The sequence below is a fragment of the Pan troglodytes genome, chromosome 5 (genome assembly GCF_028858775.2).
Source record: "Pan troglodytes isolate AG18354 chromosome 5, NHGRI_mPanTro3-v2.0_pri, whole genome shotgun sequence".
NCBI lineage: Eukaryota > Metazoa > Chordata > Mammalia > Primates > Hominidae > Pan > Pan troglodytes.
This window is the reverse complement of record NC_072403.2, coordinates 85,063,331-85,086,983: the sequence shown is the minus strand read 5'-3', so window position 1 is coordinate 85,086,983 and position 23,653 is coordinate 85,063,331. Positions and strand designations below refer to the sequence as shown.

Here is a 23,653-nt window from a genome sequence, read left to right as displayed (position 1 = left end):
AATTTTTGTATTTTTAGTAGAGACAGGGTTTCACCATGTTGACCGGGCTGGTCTCGAACTCCTGACCTCAGGTGATCCATCCCCCTCAGCCTCCCAAAGTGCTGGGATTACAGGCATGAACCATCGCACCTGGCCTCCTCATTTTATTTAACTTGTTGCTGCAGTAATCACATACTCAATATTTTGTTAATATTCCTTTTGAGAGTCTGCACTAAGAGTGGAATATAATTGCGTAGCTATAGGTTGAGGCCAGGATTTTTTTTTTTTTTTGAGATATAATACAAAGGATACTGGACATAAAATGGTTAGACCAGAAGTTATAAACCCATGTTGTTAAAGGCAGGTAGGTAACGGAGAGGTCGAAAGGAATGGGGAATTGGTAGTTTGGGTTCCTGGAAAGACAATAGGGACTGGTTGAAATCTGCAATTTAAAAGACATAATCTATCTGAAGGCATTTGTGGTAGCCAGACTCTAACATGGTCCCCAGTGGCCCTCATCTCCTGGTATTACCCCCCTGTATAGTCCCTGCCTACACTGTACAGGGTTGGTCTTTGTGACCACTTACACATGAAAGAAGCGATGGCATAACACTTCTGAGCTTATGTCATAAAAGACTGCAGCTTCTCTCTGCGTACTCTCTCAGCTCTCTCTGGCGGAAGCCAGCTGCATGTCATATGGACATTCAGGCAACCTAGGGTGTGAATAATGTGGCAAGGAAATAAAAGGCCTGCTAGCAAATGCTCAGTTGAGCTTGGTAATGGGTCGTCTCCCAGCATCTCCAGCCAAGAGCTTGACTGCAACCTCATATGAGATTTTGAGCCATAACCATTCAGCTAAACTGCTTCTGGATACCTGACCATAGAAACTGTGAGATTATAAGTATGTGTTATTTCAAACCACTAAATTGAGGGTAATTTGCTATGTAACAATAGATAACTAATACAGCATTCAGATTCATTTTAAAGTATCAATGTGGACACGCACACACACTTTGCTGATGAAACAAAATATAGGGCTCCAGTTTATAACCCTGGTTTCTCAATGAAACCTGGATCTACAGAAGCCAAAAGGTATGGTTAAGGCAGCACTCGAAGGTCATTTGGCAGCTCAGTTTCTGCTGGAAGGGAGGAGATGAAATCCATTCAGAGCTCAAGCAGGAAGCTATTTTATCCACCAACAGAAACAGAATATAATTTTCCTTACCACTGTAGAGTAACAACAAACCATGGGACAGAACCTAGAGAAATCTGACAGAAATCCTGTTCTATAATACAAAGAGCACTCGGATTAGAGTAGAAAGCCAGGTGGAACTTCAGTCTTATCAAAATAGAAAAGCATTTCCCCGTCACTAAAAACTAATAACAAGCATTTCACAAAAAGTAATGGAAGAAGCAACCTGTTATGGTCTGAATGTTTGTGTCCCCCAAGAATTTATATGTTAAATCCCTAACCCTCAAAGTGATAGTATTAAGAGGTGGGGGCTCTGGGAGATGGTTAGGCTATGAGGGCAGAGCCCTAATAAATGGGATTAGTGCCCTCATAAAGAGACCCAAGAGGAACCTCGCCCTTTCCATCACGTGGAAGTGGGCCCTCTCCAGACACAGAATCTGCCAGCACCATGATCTTGGACTTCCAGCCTCCAGAACTGTGAGAAGTAAATATTTGTTGTTTATAGGCCGCCTAGTTTATGGTATGTTTTTTATAGCAGTCCAAACAAACTAAGACACAGCTCTTCTCAGAAATCCAAGAAATAACGTAGTCACTTGGGGTCTGAAACCAGAGATTGAGAGGTCACTCTCCACCCAATAGGAGAAGCAGATCTTAGGGGGACAAGAGTACATATGAAACACAGCAGAGGAGTAGGATATGTCTTTGAATGAAGATGCCTGAGGGACTGAATAAAGAACCTGGACAACTAAAGAAAAAAGACACCTATGGATCAGAATTGAGACAATTTCTTCAGGTAATGGTTTTTACCAATAAGTTAAGGAAGTACTGAAAGTGCATTTTAGAATCCTACTGAATACCCTTTGTAGGGTTTTGCATAGAATTACTCCAACAATTACGCTGAATATAGAGTTAAATATGAAGAATAAATTTCTAGAGTTTAGATCCAGTCATTCTCAATAAATCCTTTTGTTCTTAACATTAAAGAAAACCCTCAGGTTTTGTTACAAATAGAGGATGACAGGAATGGGTGCCCTACTCAGTCAGAATCCCAGGCCAGAAATCTGCACAAACAGGTTAAGTGGAAGCCCTAATAGGATACTGCTTTAACAAGAATTATTTCTGTCAACACAATGCACAGTCATTATCAGGCAATTTCAGAAAGTGCCAGGAAGCATCATGTGGAAAATTATAATCAAGGCCTGGCTGAAGTTGGGCCATCATTATGGAAAGTCAGGAAAAATGCTATGTGCAGCGTGGTGCTTGGCATTTTGTGGAAACACCAAAAATGTCAACTGGGGAGACTGAGAAAAACATGAGGGAGGAAGATGCCATTGGAAAATAAGCATAAAAGAGGATTAGTGTAAGATGAAAGCTCATGTGCATAAATTAGTCAAATATAAAATACTGATAGTCTGTGATTTATACTGCTTGGAAGAAAATAGGCCATTATGGATACAAGAGACTGTTAGTTCAGGATAGTTGTCAAAACCATTGCATTAAAATGCTGCCTTTTTGTCACTGTTTTCAGTGATCTTGATATTTTCAAACAAGGGTTGTGGTAGACTGGTGGGCCTAGAACCTAGGTAGAAGTTAAGAGAAGAGAGGAAGGGGATGAACTAACTATCTTTAAGAAGACTTGAGGGTTCTGGCACCCCACATGGTGTATTTCTACTTTTTTGCTATTTTTAGGTGAGACTGGGTTAGTTATTAACTTCAGAAGGAAGAAGGAGTCACCAAGAGAAACAGCTTGAGGAGCGAGGTGTCAGGAAGCTGCTGAGGAGGTGGAGAGGAAGGGAACTGTACCAGTTTTCCCTTAGTGGTGGTGGTGATAGAACATTTATGGGCTGACTGTATGTGAGGAAGGATTATATGATTGAAATACTAATTTATTTATTTTTGCTAGTTGTTCCTTTACCCACTTTGCCTTTCATTTGAAATTCAAGGAGACAGTCTAGTCTATGCTTGTTGTTTCATGGAAATGATGTGATGAGAGAAAAGTGAAAAAAATTATAAATCTGGCTTTTATGTTTTTGAAAGCCCGGACATTTAGAGGAACAGAAATGACATATAGACAGAATATTTGAGAGAAAGCACCATGTTTAAGGACATGCTGACTCCTTACCCTCACCCCAAAGTGGAAGAGGTTTCTTGGCTATATCAAATATTATACTATGGAAAGTTGCTTTCCCCAAATCCAATCCCCAAACCTAAATCCTTAAATTTATCCAGCTACTTCCCCCCACACTTGATCATGTGCTTTAGGGGAGTCTGGCCGAGATCCAGCTGCTGGGTCCTGACTGGTGACAGCCAATGATGGCGGTCCCATCCTCCATGCTGGTGATTGTTTTAGGCATGAGGATTCTGCAAAATAAGATGTGAATGGACAGTTCTCCTCACTTTTAAGAAGAGATACAAACATAAGATGGCCTCTTTCTGCCTCTGAAAGTGTTGCATCTATAGAAGATATTGCAACTGCTGTAGCCATTTTGCTTCCAGCCTGAGGAGGAGGCAGGCAGACAGATGGAAAAAGTCAAAAGAAGACTCAGAGAATCAGAGAAATGAAGCCAGAGCCCTGAGGCTCTGTGGAGAGCTGTCTTATCTCTGAGCCTCTTTCTATGTGGTATTATAAATTACATTATAGTTTAAGGTAGTTGAATCTGCTTCTTTTGTGACCTGCTGCTAAATGCATCCTAATTGGTACACTGGCTGAGAGGAGAAAGGAACATGAAGGGTAGTGAAGAGAGAGGAATTACCATCAGTGCCTGGAACAAAGGAACTAGCCTTGAGGGACCCCCACAATCGGAAGATATTCTGCATCTTCATCTCACCCAGATCCCACCCTGGTGAACCCTAAACATCTCCTGAACCCAGGCTGTGCCAGTTTTTCCCATAAACACCTGATGAGGATGTACCTTCCATGGCAGCTAACATGAGCACTGAGGATTGCTCAGCAGGAATGGTAATTTCTCCTTAAGCAGAAACAATGTTAGACTTGTTAAAACATGCATGGTTATACATGTATGTGAGACAGATTTTCAAATCTATTGCCACTTCTGGAACGAACATGCTAATTACTACAGAACGTTGGGTTTAGCTAATATCAAGCACTGTAAGGTGGAGCTCCCTAAAGCTATGTCCTTCTCCTTCACTGTCCAGGTTATTGTACTCTTTGATTGCAATTCTGTAAGGCACTCCCAAATGCAGTGGGGTTCAGCAAGTGTAGGACTCCTTCGTAGCAAACTAGTCACCAGAAATCCGAAGATTTTCTCCTAGCTCTACCTTAGTATCATTCTTGTGGATTTTGGCTGCTTGCTCCATTTCTCGCTTGCAATCTGCCACCTTCCACTTGCTTGTCTGTTGGCAACACCTGTGCATCTTCTGACACTATCTTTTGCATCTTGAAACAGGCCTCAGATGACCCTACCATTGGCCTCCCTCCAGGGAAAATAGACACAGACCAGTATGGCTGTTATCCTGAGTCTCTTCCCAGATACTTGATCAAAACAGAGAACGGTCATTGAAAGGCCATTTCCCCAATTTGCCTAATCTTCTAGCTCTGGCTGCCTTGAGATGATGTAGTTGAGAGGTTTGGCAGCTGAGGCTGGGAGAAAGATGGGATAGTGGCATGGTCATGGTCAAGTGGCTTACATGGGAAGGGGAATCTGACCGATTGAAGTTGGAAGAGCAGCGGCAAGAAGAGGGTGGTGGGGGTTGGGGGAGGGGAAGAAATGAAAGATTCTTAAAGGGAAATTGATATAATATCTAGGAGAACATCTTAGAATACGTTTGTAGGAGGACCGTGAAACTCAATTGCCTGCATGTGCATGGTGGCTCCTTTACTTATACCTGCTAGACCTTGGGCAAGTTACTTAGATTCAACTCTTAGTTTCCTCATCCATAAAATGGGGATAATACCTCAGCTACTCCATAGGGGTATTGACAGAATTAAATAAAATAATAGAGGTAAAGAATTTAGAACAACACATGCCAATGGGAAGAATTCAATACATGTTTGTTTTATCATTATTATTACTCATATACTTGACAAAAATATTTCTATATTACCTAATTTCTAAAATTATGTGAAGAGGGTTACATACTGTCAATGAATAGAGTATTTCTATCTTTTATTATAGAATTTATCAGCTAAAAATATGATTCATATCATAGCGGTCAAAATAAATTTGGTATGACAACACCACATCAGTCCTTTAGAGTTTACTTTCTTTCGTTTGTCATTTGTGGCTTCAGCATCTGCCTGCTACTTTCTACTTTTCTGGTACACGCAAGTATGGAATATTGAGAGACAACTGCGTCCTTTTTAAGTGTAACATATTAATCTTATTAAAAATTATAGCAAGAGAAAAATGCCATGGATATTTAATAACCTTCTTAAAGAGTCATTAAATTATGAAAACACTACTGTCTGTAGTAAAGAGTATCAGATTTGTCAGGAATTATTAAAATTTACAGATTAACCCTAAATATTTTTTGTTTCTCTATTATACTATCTTTCAATTGCAAGTCTATTATTTTCCAAATATAGCTTTTAGTTATTAACTTAAAGGTTGATCTGAGTTTCCATTATTCTTTCTTTTATTTGTCTATTCTCCTGAGCATGTTAATGGGCAATGGAATGCTGAAAATATGTGAGGAGAGCAGAGGAGAAGAAAACAGCCCCAGAAGTGAATGGGCAAATAGACCTGGAATAATTGAAAACTGGCTATAAGTGTTATATATTATTTTCTATGGTAGTAAGTAGATTTTAGAAATACTTAAAACCTAAAGAGGCACTATAAGTAAAGATGTATAACTGAAGTCTACATTTATTTGACAGCTACTTAATTTTTTTTCTTGTAAAAAAAGAACTTCCAGTTTCCCAAGACCCAACATTGAATTCAATCAGAGGTAAAGATTCTGGACTATTGGATTAAATGAGGAGGCAGGAGCTACTATCTCTTGCAGGTGGGTAGCCAACAAAGTAATTTCAACAGAACAGCAATTGGTCCTCTGGTCACTTGGGAAACTCAGAATTAATTGAATGGGCATCAACAAGGGAGAAGCAATTCTTTTTTTTTTTTTTTTTTTTTTGAGACGGAGTCTCGCTCTGTCGCCCAGGCTGGAGTGCAGTGGCGCAATCTCGGCTCACTGCAAGCTCCGCCTCCTGGGTTCACGCCATTCTCCTGCCTCAGCCTCCCGAGTAGCTGGGACTACAGGCGCCCGCTACCACGCCCGGCTAATTTTTTGTATTTTTAGTAGAGACGGGGTTTCACAGTGTTAGCCAGGATGGTCTCGATCTCCTGACCTCGTGATCCGCCCGCCTCGGCCTCCCAAAGTGCTGGGATTACAGGCGTGAGCCACCGCGCCCGGCCGAAGCAATTCTTTTGTAAACAAACAAAACTGTACTCGTATGAAATGACCTAGAAAATAGATGACAGGAGACCTCTCCAATTTGTGATTTGGTAGAGAATAGGACTTCTGTTTCTGTACCTCTGAGACATCTTTGCAGATACTGAAAATATTGTGATAGATAGTGGTGACTCAAGAGTCTGTGAAAAATTCTTTTCCTCTGGCCAAACAGTACAAGTAGAATTTGTTTTCCAAATTAAAAATCCAGATTCTATGAATTTTATATTTAAATATGCTCAGCCAACAGTAAGGACCTTACACTACAAAGTTGAATGCTTTTTGAAGCACATGTTAGAAGAATATGGATCCATTGCAATATGTAATGTATGATTTCTAATGCAGTGTGAAACCAGGGCCGGGGATGAAGATATGGACACATCTCAGCTTTCCAGGGATGCTGTGATGTGGGTGAGCATGAGCTTTGTCTATGGGCTGAATTGCGTCCCTCCAAAATTCATATGTTATGGTCCTAACCCCTAGTACCTCCGAATGCGACTGTTTGGAGATAGGGTCTTTAGAGATGTTATTAAATTAAAATGAGGTTATTAGAGTGGCTCCTAATCCAATATGATTGGTATCCTTATAAGTAGAGGAAATTTGCACATGGCTGGGTACAGAGAAAAGTCTACATAAAGACTCAGGGAGAAGACCATCTAAAGCCAAGAAGAAAGCCTTCAGAAGGAACCAACCCTGCTGACACCTTAAACTTGGCCTTCTAGCCTCTAGACTGTGAGAAAATAAATTTTTATTGTTTAAGGCATCTAGTACTTTGTTATAGCAGCTTGAGCAAACTAATACAAGTTCCATTTGTAGTAGAAGCTATTAAACATCATTACATAGTCTATGTCTGCACTCAACGAAGACTGGTTCCCACCATTAAGACAAGCTGCTCCTTCTACCACTTGGGAGGAAATCAGCTTAAGGAGAGGTGTTAGGTGAGTAACAGTCAGGGCAAGGGTCCCTAGAGTAGGGGCAGGGGAGAGGGCAGTGTGTGAAAGGAAGGGCTAATTTTTTTTCTTGAAGGGCTAGTTTTTTTTTTTTCTTTTTTTCCCCCTAACATTTTGTTTTTCTAAACTGAGGGCTTTTTTTTTTTTTTTAAAGAAAATCCTCTATTGCCTTCTTATTACAAGAGCTTTACCTGTTCATTGTAGAAATATTAGGAAATACAGATTAAAAAATGAAGAAACAAAATATAACTGTGATCTCACCACTCAAAGGTAACTGTTCACACATTCTTGTAAATCTTTCCAGACTTGTTCCTATAGATACATGAATTTATATAATATATATAAATGGAATGATTTTTTTGTTATCATCTTTCTGTGTCAATAATTTTTAATTTAGAGCATCATTTCTAATGCCTGACATTGTTTCATTGTATCTATTATATCCTAGAAATAGAATTGGTAGGTGGGATGTGTCTAGGCTTAGACATATGTAAAGACTTTTAATATATTTTGCCAAATTGCCCTCCAGAAAGGATGTACCCATTTATATTCAGCAAGCCTATTTTGAGTGCAACATAAAGCCCTGTCACTGGTAACTCTTGACTCAGCCGCTCAACGGCTTTCAGCCAAAATCCTAGGAGGAGAGTGAGGAAACTAGAGGACACTGAAAAGCTGTGCCACAAGTGACTCAGATCCTGCAAGTGGCTCGATGGAGGAGTGTCCCGTGTTGGTGGCGGAGGTTTTTCCTTCCTTAGCACAGGACAGGCTGCGGGGAAGCATGGCAGGATCAGCCGTCTTGCGCCCATATGGGACCTGCAAGCTCCGCCAGGAGGAGCCACGTCAGTGCAGCCACTAGGGGTCGCCCTGAAGAGCATGGCACCCACAGGGGTGTGGAGTGAGGCGTGAAGAGGTGACTTGTGTTGCTCACTTGAGCGTGGAAGAGATATCCCTGAGGACCTTTGAGTAAGCTGAGAGGGACCCGTGGACTGCGGTTCCAGGGATTTCACTGCAGGGATCCTCAGATCATTGTGATTATGACCCCTGGTTGTTAATTTTATTCCTCGAGCTTTCAGGGCCTGGGAAAATACACGTTATTTAGGAAAAGAGAACAGAAGGACTGATAGCCTTTGTAGTTTTTATGCATTAATGGGAAATGCTATTTGATTTTGGTTCCTTGCCCAGTATAAGAGATCCCAGGGGGCCTAGTTAAAAGGAAAGCCAAGCTTATCTTAAATGAAAATAAAATATTTTATTTTATAAACATGAAAATTATGTGGCACTCAATAAAACGTGTTGGCAAGTGAATGTCTGCTACATAATATGATAAATAAAATAGGTTAATTCCTCTTGGGAGAAGAACTTGAATTTTACTTATCATTGGAAGACTTCGAAATAACTTTCAACAGGAACCTCTCTAAGGAAGATAAGCAGTGGTCTCTGATTTGCTGGTAGATGGAGTGTGTGAGAGAGGGAAAGAGCACCTTCATTGTTGACCAGAAATGATCATCCTCCTTACTGTGTTTCAAGATATTCACAGAGCACCTGGTTGTCCCTGGGTCTTGGACCTTTGCTGGTCAGACGTCACAAATACATCAGAATGACAGTCCCATTGATCTTAATGTGGCCCTTGTCTGAGAAATAAATTTGTAGATACAAGTGAAGAATTAACAACATTTTGTCGGCTTCTTTGGAATGTAAATTTAGCTGCCAAAGTGGTTTCCAAAAGTAAACTTATGTTCTGTACATTTGCCCAAGGCAATGAATAAACTTCCAATAAAACAAACAAACAATTCTTTCTCTGGGGTTGTTTTCTTCTTTCTTCAAGTGGCACTATGGAGAATTAATTACTTCATAATCTCACTCACTATAGCCTATCAAATTAAAAATGGTTATGGAAAAACAGGGCTTACCATCTATCACTGGTTTTGGCTGAGAACTTTTGAGGCGCAGCGAGGGCCGGAAGCGGGTTCGGTCGTTGAAGCTCCAGCTCTTCTGCACTTTGGTGGGACTGCCCTCGGCTGTGATGTCGGTGCTTGGGGACCTCCTGTCACCTACTGAGGCTTGTCGGCTCTTAATACTCTGGCCCCTGGGGCTAGCCATGCGCACTCGCTCCTTAAAACTTAGCTTCTGACTGTGGAGAACAGAGGCATGATTATTCCATTTCAAGAAATTTCTTCCACTTTGCTTGGGTAAGTAATTTGATGAAGCTCATGTGGTCATATATTTCAATAGACAAGATGTTTTCAGCACGTAGGAGCATAGCAATTATTTTTCCCTTATTTAAAATTTGAGCTTTATCTAATCTCTATATTTGCATTCGAGATCAATCTCATTCTACAGGTACATACATCCTTCTTGGATTCATTGTAGAAAAGACTGAGGTCATACAGCATTTTGTACACAATTACACTGTAGATAACTAAGAACTGTTTTGGAATTCACTTGAAAAACAGTTGGGTAATTTTAGCTTTAACCTCAACTTTTGAGATTTAAAAAATTATTTTTTGTTTGGGAGCATATCTCTTTGTAATTTCTAGACATTTCTACAGGTAAACAGGGATGACAGTTACATATATACCTACATTTGGCATGCATTTTATATTCCAGGCAAGATTATGTTATCCATAAATTCATGCAATCTCATAGCAGTTGGTAGCATCATATACATAATATTAAACACACAACACTTAACATTAGATTTCTTTTATGCTTACATTCATTCTTGTGAGATGAAAACCACACAAGATAGAACAGCCCCAACAGATAATGAATGTGATGACTGATGAAGAGAATGAGATGTTATGTTCACTAACACAATTTCCTGCTAGTAAACAGGTTATTGATTTGCTGTGGCAGCTACTGGTAAATTATATTTGTTCAGGCATTCAGTTCTCTGATGCCGGCTAAGATCAAATTGTTGTGGTCTGATAAAAGAAGCATTAACAACAATCATAAAATCCAAAGTGCATCTTCACACTTTCCTAATCAAGAGATATGCTATGATGTGCTAGGAAGGGCAGGTTGGGATTAGACACATGGGGGCTAGGGTCCTCATCTCTAACTTGGAGATAAACATAGCAACACAGCTAAGGGATTCTTGTGGGAATCAAATGAACTGTAAGAAGATTTGTGTACCCATTCTGTTTTCTTTTCTTGTTTCCTTTATAGTGAAATTATGCCATTCATTAGAAGGTGATACTGTCATCAATGTGAGAGGCCCAGGACTCTGCAGGGCCTGAAGAAATCCTGGGCAATGAGTCTGAGGGAAGTCTCTCAGAGCAGCTACTCTGAGTCATGCCGCAGCCTTTGTGGGGTATGAAAGCAGCGTTCTCATGGATAAGGCTTATTTGAGACGAAGTGGAGGCCTTGTTTTGTCCACTTACCGCAATGTCCACTGTCCCCAACTGCAGCATGCCAACAGCAAATGTGTTTAGTGGATATGTGTTTTGTAGCTAACAAGAAACAGTAACATTTATTTTTCCGTGCCTAGTTGCTTAACAAACGATATTCTAAAAGGGCACCACGTTTTATGTGTGTTTACATGAAAACAAATCAAATCATGAACTGGTGGTCAGGGAGTTCTGGAAACAATAAACAAGTTGACCATGCAACTGACAGCTCCCCTCTGAAATGCAGACACAGCTAAGTCCAGCATGACTCGCTGAAGGCACATGCAAAGAACAGGCGGGGCAGTTTGGTGATGAGGTCAGGTGGGTTCAAGAGTTCTTTACAACAATCCCAACAGTGGAAGAGTTTATCTGTGCTTGACACATGTGTGATTAAATGATAGATTACATTAAACAAGAGCAACAATAACATCATAAACCTGCATCTTTTAATTCTCAGGCTAGGTTTTCCATGTCATCCCAAAGCCTTCAATTATTTAAACAAATCTGTCAAAGGGATGGTGCCCAAAAATATCTACTTTTCTCAAGCTTTTTTTTTTTTAAATTGTAAAAGTTTCAAATCTCTTTTTAGTTTCAACACATCTGTTCCATAATTTAAATTTACAATGATCTAGTTCAGGAAGCATATGCTCACTTCTGCACCTTTATTCAGATTAATGAATAGCTCAAGTTGACATAGATATCATTACAATTGGTCCTCACTATATTTGATTTTATCTATTACCTTTTCTGGAACTAACAGATGCTAATTACTATAAAAGGTTGGTTTTAGTTAATATCAAATTATTTTCTCAAACTTTCAAGATATATCTCTTTTCTATGTCAACTAAATACATAAGAAATGGATAAACCATCATAAAAACACTTAATATGAAAAATTAAAAAAATTCAATTACTAAAAAAGTAAAAACATCCAAAATGAAAGTATTAGCATTCAATCCACCACAGTTTGTTTATAATAAAAGTATTTTAAAAATCATACCTATAAAAATATTTTTAAAAATTGCCTCTATGAACCATTTTGACATTACCTTATGAATAAATTGGAAAATGTGAATAATATTCTCTAAATCTTAGTATCATTTAAAGCACTTAAAGTTGACAAAAATAAATTCTAAGTAACATTTCCCTTTTGTCCTTCTCAATTACATGGATATTTGCTAATGTCTATTATTTTAAAGATTCCCAAGAATTATTTTAAAATAAACTCGGCATATTACATGTTAAATTAGAAAAAATGTAATGTTTTCACTTTCTCTTTTGACATAATTATATGAAAGTTAAGAATAAGATTCTAATCAAGAACTTTTTAACCAGGCAAAATTTTCTTTTCCAAGGCAAAGATCTGTTCTTGTGTCCTCTTACAAAAAACTCACTTTATTATTTTTCTACTTTGTTTCCCTTTGAAAATCAACACAGCGTCTTGATTAGATGACTATTAAGCTGATTAGGTGACTGTTACTGAAAACACACATTGAATTGATTAAAAATATAGACTCTTCACTGATACACTGAAGTTTTCATTATTTTCCTGCCTTTTTTTTTTTGGTGACATCTATGAATATGATTTTTGAAGATTTATGTAACAGTATTTTTAGGAAGAATGCCAAGGATTATCCCCAAGAGACCAACAAGGAGGTCTTGCTTTGCAGAAAGTAAAAAAAAATTGCTGTGGTCATTGATCGGAGCATCTCTCTTAGGGTACAGTCCCACAGTTACAGCTGAGGACTATGCTCAGCAGAGCCTGCACTGTCACCCTGCAAGAGAGAATTCTCTCGTCTCTAGGAACCAGATGTACAGGTTATTCAAATGGCCTAGCATGCAGTCTACTACCGGCTGTTCTCTGCCAGGCAACTGTGTGGCATCATCATAACCCCACAGTAATCCTCTGGGACTTAGAATGCTGTAGTTATTGTTATACTTAATTAGGGTTTTAGCCCTTCATGGGATAAGCATTCTACAAATTCTCGCCTCAGGCACAATATGGCAACTGAGCCATAACAATCCAGTGCGTGCAGCAGCTCAGCAGTTGTCCAACCACAAGGAGGCGCCAAAGGGCTGACTGCCAGTTCTACGCGGGACGCCGACTATTTGTCCCAGCGGTGGAGAGTATCAAAGCAGGCAACAGGCAACAAGGAAAATTACAAGCGGGTTGAAAACCTCATTCAAGAATTCCCTAGAAAGAGTAAGTCTCTGAACAGGGCTCAGGTGGGGTGGCGGTGTAACCTGGTCATGCACCTGAGGTTAGTTGGCATTCTCAAATCTCATGTCAATAGCCCGGATGCTGGGTACCTCTGCTTCCGTGAGGTGTACATTCTGAAGAGCTTCTGCTTATTACTACAGAACTTACTAGGAGTGAGGGAAATAGAGCAGCACATTACTAAGCATTTCACGAATAGGAAAGTGCTTAGGGATTCTTTTATAAAAACAAAGCCATTTGGCTTTATTGTTTTTAATATAGAAGTACACAGACTATTTAAGCAGAGAGTACTATGTTGTTTAATTGTGCTGCTTGAAAGATATCCAGTGATCTTAATGGCTAGGTTGAAAAATTGGATTTGAACTAGGCATTACATACAAATGATGATAGTCTCTGTGTTAGCATGTAAGAATAAATACTTTAGAATATAGCTACCCCTGTAATAAATATCAATAACACATAGTATAAATGATTAATAACATACTTTAGAACTTCAAAGAATAACTACAGAAATCAATAAATTCATGACATTAATTGTTGAAATTTGAAAACGTAAGTTCTTGGTTTGTGTGAAACATCTGCATTTATAGTTGATATAGGTAACCAATTGTCAGATAGAATATATGTTCAACAAAACAGAAGAAAAGATTCTAGATTGCTAGTTTGTAAGAAACGAAAGAAAAGTACGTTTCTTATTTTAAGTCCTATGATGTGTTGTTAGAAGACTAAATCCGTTTCCTCTATCAATAAATGTGAACAGAAGGAGAGACCATTTTGGAAAGATTGTTTTTGAAACAATGGAACATTTTGCCAATAAGGACACAAGTTGACTATGTTGGAAAAAAACCAAAATCTAGTCTTATTGAGTTTAGTTTAACAACACATGCAGATCATTCATTGCACACAGAAGAAAGAAAATTGAAATAACAGAAAATAAATGCAGAAAAAATATAAGAGCACACAGTCTTCCACCAGGGTTCTAGAGTTCTCTCCAAGAGCCACACACAGCTTCAGAACTCCCCCTTCCCCCAAAAGCCAACCACAGGAGTGGTTCAGAAAAAGCACTCGGTGGCTCACAACACAAGAGTGTAATGTAATATAAAAATATCATTTTTGCCTTAACGTTTAAGACTTGCATCTTTACAACAGTCTCACAGGTACCTGGTAAAGCAACTTTAGTCTACTAAGAAATCTGAAAGAGTTCTAGCAAAGCTTTTAAAATTGCCATTAAGGAAGCCTAAGTATCAAGCAGGCATATAGCCAACCATTGTTGATTAAGAAGACAGAGTAACTAGAGGCAGCAAGATGTATAGATAATCTCAAAACCTCAGATAATATAATCTGTTTTTGTAGCAATAAAACTTAGGTAGATAGAAGGAAAAGCCTTCTTGTATCAATGTGATGACTGACTACTATTTGATAATCTGGTCAAGGAGGAAGGGAGAACCACATAAAACCTCAAGGTGAGAATATTGGCTTATTCTGGACAGATGGATTCACAGGTAAATTCGGTTCTCTGAAAATGACAATTTATATCAAAACAGAAAAAAACTTGTCCCATTTTAAAAATGACTTTTCCAACTAATTTTTTAATAGAATGAAATCAATAAACACATTTACCACCACATATATGAGATTAGTACTGTTTTAGTGGGAATTCAGAGGAAAAGAAATGAGTGATTAAATGATGCTAAAGAAGTATTTTATGATTGGAGTAGAGAAAAAAACAGCAGGCTCAGTTGAGACTAACAGTAATTTGTACCTGAATGTACCAAAAAGAACTGATGAAACAGTATTTTCACTATTGCTCAGTTGAGCTATATTTAAAAAGCTCTTCTTCAGATTGATGGCTTGTATTTTATTTTATTTTTTATTTTTTGAGATGGAGTCTTGCTCTGTCGTCCAGGCTGGACTGCAGTGGTGTGATCTCAGCTCACTGCAACCTCTGCTTCCCAGGTTCAAGTGATTCTCCTGCCTCAGCTTCCCAGGTAGCTGGGACTACAGGCATGCAGCACCACGCCCAACTAATTTTTGTATTTTTAAAATAGAGGGGGTTTCACAATATGTTGGCCAGGCTGGTCTCGAACTCCTGACCTCAGGTGATCCACTCTCCTTGGCCTCCCAAAGTGCTGGGATTATAGGCGTGAGGCACTGCACTTGGCCATTGTATTTTTAAAGAAAAGTTTTGGATCTGTCATAAATAATGTGACATTTTTCCTTAGCCCAAGACATCGTAGGCAAATTTTGTTTAAACATACCCTAACCTCAGTGTAGAAAGACAAAATCCCTTTTTAACAAGAACATTCCAAAGCCGGGAATGTAGTTAACTAAGGGTTCTATAAATGTGTTTGACATCTTAATCAATGTTGCAGAAAGAAAAGCCTCTCTGTGTATGACCCACTCTACAGTCATGGCTCTGTCCTTTGGTGAGAGTGCCAGGCACCCAGAGGCGGATGTTGGCTGCTGTGTTGAGTTCATCTACACTTGGGTTTCTCTCAGTTTGTAACACAAAGAAAAACCATGAGGAAGGACTTAGGAGATTCCAAGCTCTGAGCTAAAAGGTGAAAATGTTGGCTCCTGCTTGGGCTGAAGCTTGTCTCCTCTGCCTTTCTGACTCACCATCAATAACTCAGTGGTCCCAAAGGCAGTAAATTACTCTGCAGTTGGGTGGTGTTAATTAGTTCCTTTGAAATGGGGTCAAGCATTAATTAACAATACTCTGGGCCCAGATCTACTCTTCTGTAAGGAAGAACTCTCATTATAAATGCATTTTACTTTGTGATATTTTGCTTGGGTAAGGACAACTTTGTTACTTTCTAAGATGGTACTGTTGCTATTGTTATTACAATAGCCTTTCTGCATTCATTATGCAGGATTATAAATTCTGTGTATGGAGCACAACAAGGTGAAAGCTTACATAATATTAAATGGGAGCTTCAGCTTACTTTCCTTAGATTACTGCAATGTTTTTAATTTTTTATTTCTCTTTTTATATTTCTCCTCTCTTCCCATTTTTTGTTGGTGTTTTATCTCTTCCCACAAACTACTTGAGGTCAGGGCCATTTTATTACTCTATCCAAGAATTATTTATTGAGCACATTCTGTAATAGCTTTACCCAGGGTGATGTGACAGCTAGTTGGAAGATAGGACACCTAAGTGTATGAAATACAAGATATTAAATAATGAATCTAGGCTAAGTAATAGTGCAGGACTTATTTCGAGGTGGTTTTTGCCAAATGTTCAATGACCACAGAGAAGCAAGAAATTTCCATGTGTGATTCTCTAAGTCATCAACCCACTTCAGTGGTTTTGTACATATTTAAACCTATGGGTGAGTTATCTTTGACAACCTCAGTCTGCTGCATGCAGAGAGGTAAATGTCGTAGATATATGCGAACATCATAAATGTGGAAAATTTGGTTGGTAGTTTTTTTGAATAGTGATAACTGAATAGGAAGCTTGTTTTTGGACTAGTGAGCAGAAGCTCAACAGTGACACTTTAATTTTGTCTTTGTTTTCTGCTGTGCTAACATTTAAAAACAGTACAATATCATTGTGCCAGCCCAAGGTGACCCCTCCTTCAGGATTGCCATAGAGTTTACACTTATTCAAGCACCTCCATGTCATTTACAAACTTCTCTTTTAGGTGTTAACAGCTCCGTTTTGGAGGATGAAACTAAGATGGGTGATCGCACACTCAGGTAGCTCTGGAATTTGTGCCAAAGATGGTCTCTGTCCTTTGGATTTGGAGGCAGATCACCCTTTGAGATAATTAGTAAATGGAAAGCTCCTGAGACAATGAAAGCTTTTAAAATATCACCAAAGCAACTATAAGCTACCTTAAAATGGCTATGATTTATTTTGTGTAACTTTTTTCAAGTAAAATGGTCACAACAGAAGGATGGTGAGCTCTGTATGGAATCTAGAAAATGGACTAAAGGTCTAGAATTGGTCAGCTTGTCTCTTCCAGTGTCTAGGCAAAGACTATTCCGAATCTAATGACTAGAACCTCTCTTTGGTCAAAAACGTTTCTTAGGTGGGGAAGAATGACTTTTTTCTGGAAATATCTCCAAGGAATATCCAATGCCCTTGGCTGTAACTCTGTGCTACCAAATAAGAGAAAGAACTTTAATGCCATCCCTTGGGTAGGTTACCTATGCAGAAGATGTGCCTGATGTTGTATATCCTATCGTGCCTATCTCCCATCATAGACGAATGCATTTATGTTTTCATTTGTATATCTTTACATATAAACATAATGCAAAAATGGATAATCCAGAGCCTTAATACACCAAGTGAACTTTCAAAACTGGCTTCAGTATTGCATAAATATATTATTATTAATATAATTATTATAATAGTACTAAGCTAAAAGAACAATCCCTGGGCCCACACTGGCCTCCACTTAGGGACCAACTCTGGGTAGGTGGATGCCTTCATTTCTTTATGGAAACACAGTGACAATGATAGGAAAAAAAATGTATCTCTTCTTCCTTTCCAGGCACCTGGGATTCTCCTTGCTGGTTCTGCCTCTGCCACTCTTCACATCATTAATACTGGGTTCCACCTGGCTCTGTTTTTCAGGGCTTTGCTCTCAAATCTAGGCACTTCCTGGTACTCATTAACACAGATCAAGAAATTTTTCTTTCACCTCGTATTCCCTCTAGGTTTAATTCTCTGCTGTAATCTGACGACGCATTCCATCTAAGTCATGGGAAACTGATAATAAATTATTTGGGGAATTTTTGGGAGGGTTGTCTTCTTCCTAAAATATGGGGATGGGGCTCTTTGAGTCACTTGAGTAGACCTCAGCACTCAGTGGGCTGGAGATCTGGAGATGTCACAGAGAGATGGTTTCATCTTGCCAAAAAAAAAGATTATATGTATAGGTATATATACATATACATATAATGTATGTATATGTATATGATATATATGTGTGTGTGTATATATATATATATATATATATATATATATATATAACTCCAAAAGAAGGACCCTAGTGAAGGGGAGTGTATCCTAGACTGCTGCCTGGACTTTTTACATTCAGAAAAAAAATTTCTTTCTTTCATTCTCTAGATTACCATATTTGAATACTTTGATAAGACTTCTGTCTGGGAAAACAACAGCAAGGACTAATCCAAGATCAGTTCCCCTCCTCCCCCACCTCCAAATGTTCCATGCCCTGCAGATTTTGAAAAAGCAGGGAGTGAGTTAGGGAAAGACACTTTGATACTAAGGGGTGAAATATCAATAAAATAGCAATCTTTGCAGGCAATCTTGTGAAAGGTCACTTTTAATCATCTTGTATTTGTTGATCGATTTTACTCACATGAGACACATTTAAAACACCTGGTAGGTATCAGATTTATAAACAAACATGTAGCAAGAGAGAAATCACAAACCTGCTTGATGCTTCCCCTTGTTCTTTCCTTCAGGTGCGTGCAGGCAGAAGAGAAATGATGATAAACCAGTGAATATATTTATAGCACTTGATAATGGCCAAATTGGAGATTGGGGAATCAAATACCTTAAGTAACTCTTTTCATGCAAGATCCACAAAAGCAGTGTTCTTTATAATAAATGTACTCAACTTGCTAACATATATTCTTTGTGATACAGACCAGAGATAGCACAACATTTACTTGGCAAAGCCAAGACTGCCCACATAGAATAAAAAACAATAGACTTTTCATTAGCCAAAGCTATCCATGGCTAAGAAAAAGTGGTTCTGATCTAACCAGAATTAGCAAGGGCTCTTAGAATGTTGCTAGTTACAACATAACTGTTCTCTGTGCATCTGGCAGACTTTGGTTTCTAAACCTGGATTCATTAATGAATTGTATCTCAGTCACTCACTGAGGCAGACTTTTTTTTTGTATCGTATAAAATCTAAATTTCCTTGGAGTAAATAAGGTACATAGAATATTTACCAAAACTCTTTTAGCCTATACTGTTGGGTGGCATTTGTAATAACTCATTTTAGCAAATGTAGGTCTAAGCACCATGGTGTAGGGTCTGTACTCTTTGCAAATGAGCTGTGTGCCTTTGGGCAGGCACCTTATTTGCTTGCAGGTTTTGGTTTTCTTATGAGTAAATCAAAGACTTTAGGTTAGACAATCTCCAAATCCCCACTTCTTAAGGTACCACAAGGTGTTTTTGGAGCTTGATAATTCCCCATAGCCTCATAAAATTTCTGACTCATTCCCTAAATAGCATATTTACCTGTGTTTTGCCCTTTGCAGCTTCACTCTCTTTGAGGAGAAAATCAAGAAAAGTACTTGCTTCTATACATCCTTCTGTTATTAAAACAAAACTTTGAAATAGAATTGCTAAGACCTCTAGAGTGTATGTAAGAGACAAACCAGACCTGAAAAGAGAGAGTAAGGAACTGCTGGTTGTATCCCTGGCAGGTTTGAGTGTCCCTCCTCCCATTTCTCTCTGCCCTGCACAGCTGTTTCTTAGACCTCTCTTTCATCCTGTTTAGTGGAATCAAAGCATCCCACTATGTCTTTAAAACTGGGGAACAAGAGCATGGGGCTGGTGTTTTTTAATGATAACAGTAACATTGATGATGATGATGATGATATTGTTGATAAATTGATCTTCCCCCTGGCCACCTATTTGAAATTATAGCCTCTGATGCTCCCTAAATTCCTTCTTTATTTTACTTTTCTCCTTAGCACTTAATGCCATCTAACATATCCTATATTTATTTATTTATATTGTCTATCCCAACATCCCTTGAATACATACTTCCCAAGGCCAGAGATTCTAACTTTTTTTTTTTTTTTACTCCAACTGCTTCATTCTCAGTGCCTAGAACTATGCCTTGCACATCATAGGTGCTCAATGAGTAATTGTTGAATGCATACATGACTGAATAAATGATCTTTCCCATCAGAAGTTCTTAGGCTGAATGCTAAAGGAAAATACATAATGTAAATAAAATAGTAATTGTAGTCTGTTTCTTACTACAACACTCTCCATTCGGTAAGCCACTTAAATGTAAAAAGATCCCTCTAAGTCACTGAAAATTATTGTCACTTGATTATAGCAAGTTTGCTTTGTAAAACAAAAGTTTGAACTTGGCTTCAGGGACTCTGTGAATACATTAAAATTGTAGGCAAAGTATTGATTTTCTCGTGCATTGATTATCTTTCTTGGGAAAGACCCCATAATTTCCATCACATTCTCAATGGTTTAACAAAAAACAACAACAAAGATTAAGAACCTCTGCATTTTGAAGCAATGAAGCATCATTGGAGGGGGAGAGATGTTAGGACATCTAGTTTCCCATGAACTTTACCAGTGACTGCTGTGTCATTCTGGACAAATAACTGTTCTTCATTCAATGGAGCTGAGCCCCATGGTTCATGAGTTTGCAGGAAAAGGAAAGTGAGGGAAAGGCACGGTGGGACATGAGGAACACAGGTGTTTGCATAAATCCTCCTCCACCTCCACCCCCGCTTAAGACAGGGAAAATATCAGAGGAGTAGAAAGAACTTATGTGAATAAAATAATAGTTGATTTACTGGGGGAATTTGACTCATTATTAAACAGTTTTTCCAGGCTTTTAATGACTTTTAATCCAAAAACTGCAGTAAGTGGGAAGCCAAATAATCACATATGATAATAGACCACTCTCCTCTGTCACTTGAGAATTCTCTATCAGTTTTCCTACTCAGATTCCCTTTTTATATTTACCTAGCAAACTTCATGAAGAGAAGAAATACAATTTCTATATAATTTTTATTTTTGGTTCATACTCCCAAGGAATAAATGGCACAGGAGTTAGGTTCTATTTTTGGTTTTTTAATATCAAAATGTTGAAAGGGTCTTAAACTCCATAAAAAGTTCAACTAAACTTCAAGATCTAAATGAAAAGAGGATTTTAATCCAAACATGCATTCAACAGCATCCATGCTTCTATCCATGCTAAGGTTCCATCCTCTCTGAAATCCCTGGAGTGCTATGAATATCTCTGTCCTAGGTGCTGACAAGAATTTTAGATACCACCCACCAGGAGGCATTTCCCATTAGAGCTTAGGAATCATCTTGCCCAACTCTTGTCCTTCTCTTTGTGGGTGGGAAAACTGAGGCCAAGGGCAGAACAGGGAAGTAATGTAGTTAATGATGGATCTGGTGCTTCCCAATGGTATGCATTCTGCTGCATCACAAACCTCCATTAAGACGGTACTGCCAGGGAATGTCATGGAGGTTTCCTCAGCTGATATCTCCCAAGATCAGTAAGAACAGGTGGTTTTTTGTGAGTCACAGTAGTTAGGTGTCCTGAATCCCATGAAGCCACTAGGATTAAGGTTTTGTTGGGCTATGAAGAAAAACAGCTGGTGCTCTCAAATGTCGGATGAGCAATTTAATAACTTTTGAACAACCTGAGGAACTGACTATGCTAATCAAGCTGGGTGACTCACAGAAAGCCTTTCTCATGACTTACTGCTTTGGTATTTCAATGAGGACTTCTTTAATTAGGTGGTGAATATGATTTAACATTTTCTGTGATAGTTGAACTGGAGTCCAGGTTTCCAAGACTCCAAGACTAAGCCCTTTTTTTTTTTTTAATTACAGATCTCTGTGGTAATCATTAGGACTGTCCATAATGTCCTTGGTTCTTGCCTCCTTCTAGGCACATGGTAAAAGGTAAAATTGTACTTCCCCATTTTCTTTGAGTTTAGGCATGGCTGGGTGATTTACTTTGGCCAATGAAATGTGAAGAAAAGTAGTCTTACTTTAAAATTGTGAATGCAAATTCCAAATTTTAATCCACTGGGTCCCATTGCCTCATTGTAAACTATAATCCTATTAGGACTCCTATTTTTCTCTTTTTTTGCCACTGATGTGAGTTTGATCTGCAAGTAAAAGCTTGAGGACCATCCAGAGAGGATCCAGATGAGAAATGGCTTTGAGAAATCTAAACGTACAAAGATGGATTACTCTCTAAGCACTCATCTCTTGGGGTCAGGCGATGGGTGCAAAATAAATAATCCTTGTTTTTCAAGAACTGTGGTGCTTACCTTTAGGATGCTGGTGGGCTTTACGAAATGAGACATTAGAAAATAAGCATGAAATAGTAAAAATAAATCTCTATAAAATTTACATTATTTTAATCTTTAACCCCAGTCTGTGGATTGTGAGGAATGATACTGATTCCATTTAGTTTTGTGCCAGAACTGCTACTAAATAGGTTTGAATCTCTCTAGGAGCAACAGAGAATAAGAGAAGCCAAACATTAACACCTTTTTTTGTGTGTGTGGGTATGGTTTGTTTAACAGACTTGAAAAGACTCAACTACAGTGGCAGCTGTCACACTGATACCTACTTGGTAGGGCTGCAGGTGTGCAAGGCCTTCAAGTGTGGCTTCCAGGTTGCAATGGAAACAGATTTCTCATCAGCTGCATAACTACGCCAAACACACTGCATGTGGCATAGATGGGGACATGAAAAAGAAAAAAGAGAGCAGGATTTAGAATAAAATAAAAAGAGAAATGATTAAGTTACTACACATGAAGAATCTTTTGCCTCTTATACTTAGCCCTGATAAATACCCAAAGGAGGAAGAAGGCTACTTTGGCATTTTCAGCTGGCTGTTAAACATATTGCACCACATCAGAACTTATTTTATTTTATTTTATTATTTATTTATTTTGAGATGGACTGTCACTCTCTTGCCCAGGCGGGAGTGCAGTGGTGCGATCTCAGCTCATTGCAATCTCTCCCTTCTGGGTTCAAGTGATTCTTGTGCCTCAGCCTCTAGAGTAGCTGGGACTACAGGTGCCCACCACCAGGCCTGGCTATTTTTTTTTTTTTTTTGTACTTTTAGTAGAGATGGAGTTTCACCATGCTGGCCAGGCTGGTCTCAAATTCCTGACCTCAAGTGATCCGCCTGCCTTGGCCTCCCAAAGTGCTGGGATTACAGGTATGAACCACTGTGCCTGGCCAGAACTTCTTTTCAAAACAACACACCAAGAAGCAAAAGGCCCAAAAAGTGTAATATAATGTAATTTTTGAATTGGTAAGGGAAAGATACTATATTATCCAAAACAAAAAGTAATGATTGACTGGTTAAATGCTAATATTCAAGATAGTAGTTAGGTGAGCGACTTGAGCATGAGCATACATTCTAGAGATTGATCTTTAATCAATATTTGATAAGGGAGAAGCAAAGGACTAATGAAAATCCATTATGCAACTAGTAAGCTAACTAGTTAACTAATGAACACCAGGGTATGCTAGTGATTGAATTAATGAAATCCTTGAACTATGTAATACTTCTAATGCTAACAATGAAGATAGTGATATCAAGAAGCAGAACTAAAACAAGATGGGGAAAATGTACTCTCTAGGTGTATAGCTGCAAAACACCTACGGATTTATGCCATGATCTAAGAATATGTTTATAGCTCTTTGATGTAAAACATCAACTCTCTCCATTTCATATAATTACACCTGGCATACATAAGACAAAGTATTTTTATGTGATCCTCACAATCAAAGTGT

At 38.6% G+C, this 23,653-nt stretch overlaps 1 protein-coding gene and 1 long non-coding RNA gene across 6 annotated transcripts in view; one reads left to right on the top strand and one right to left on the bottom strand.

Annotated features, from left to right (window-relative positions):
* Positions 1 to 23,653, bottom strand: part of KCNQ5 (potassium voltage-gated channel subfamily Q member 5) — a 572,959-nt gene that overhangs the window by 56,013 nt on the left and 493,293 nt on the right. For 2 of the 5 annotated variants that reach the window (XM_016955845.3, XM_054686036.2), the window contains 3 exons: positions 22,476 to 22,570; positions 13,227 to 13,283; positions 9,438 to 9,658 (listed from right to left, as the gene is read on the bottom strand). In XM_016955845.3, coding sequence (XP_016811334.1) covers positions 9,438 to 9,658; positions 13,227 to 13,283; positions 22,476 to 22,570 — 373 coding nt within the window. Of the gene's footprint in view, positions 1 to 9,437; positions 9,659 to 13,226; positions 13,284 to 18,540; positions 18,568 to 22,475; positions 22,571 to 23,653 lie in introns of all 5 variants that reach the window. The other 3 variants (XM_016955849.3, XM_063812501.1, XM_016955848.3) reach the window with 2 other exon arrangements.
* Positions 902 to 22,656, top strand: LOC101059344 (uncharacterized). Its single transcript, NR_145675.1, is given in 4 exon segments — positions 902 to 1,964; positions 10,696 to 11,237; positions 12,911 to 13,119; positions 22,429 to 22,656. It is a non-coding gene; the product is annotated as an uncharacterized LOC101059344 (long non-coding RNA).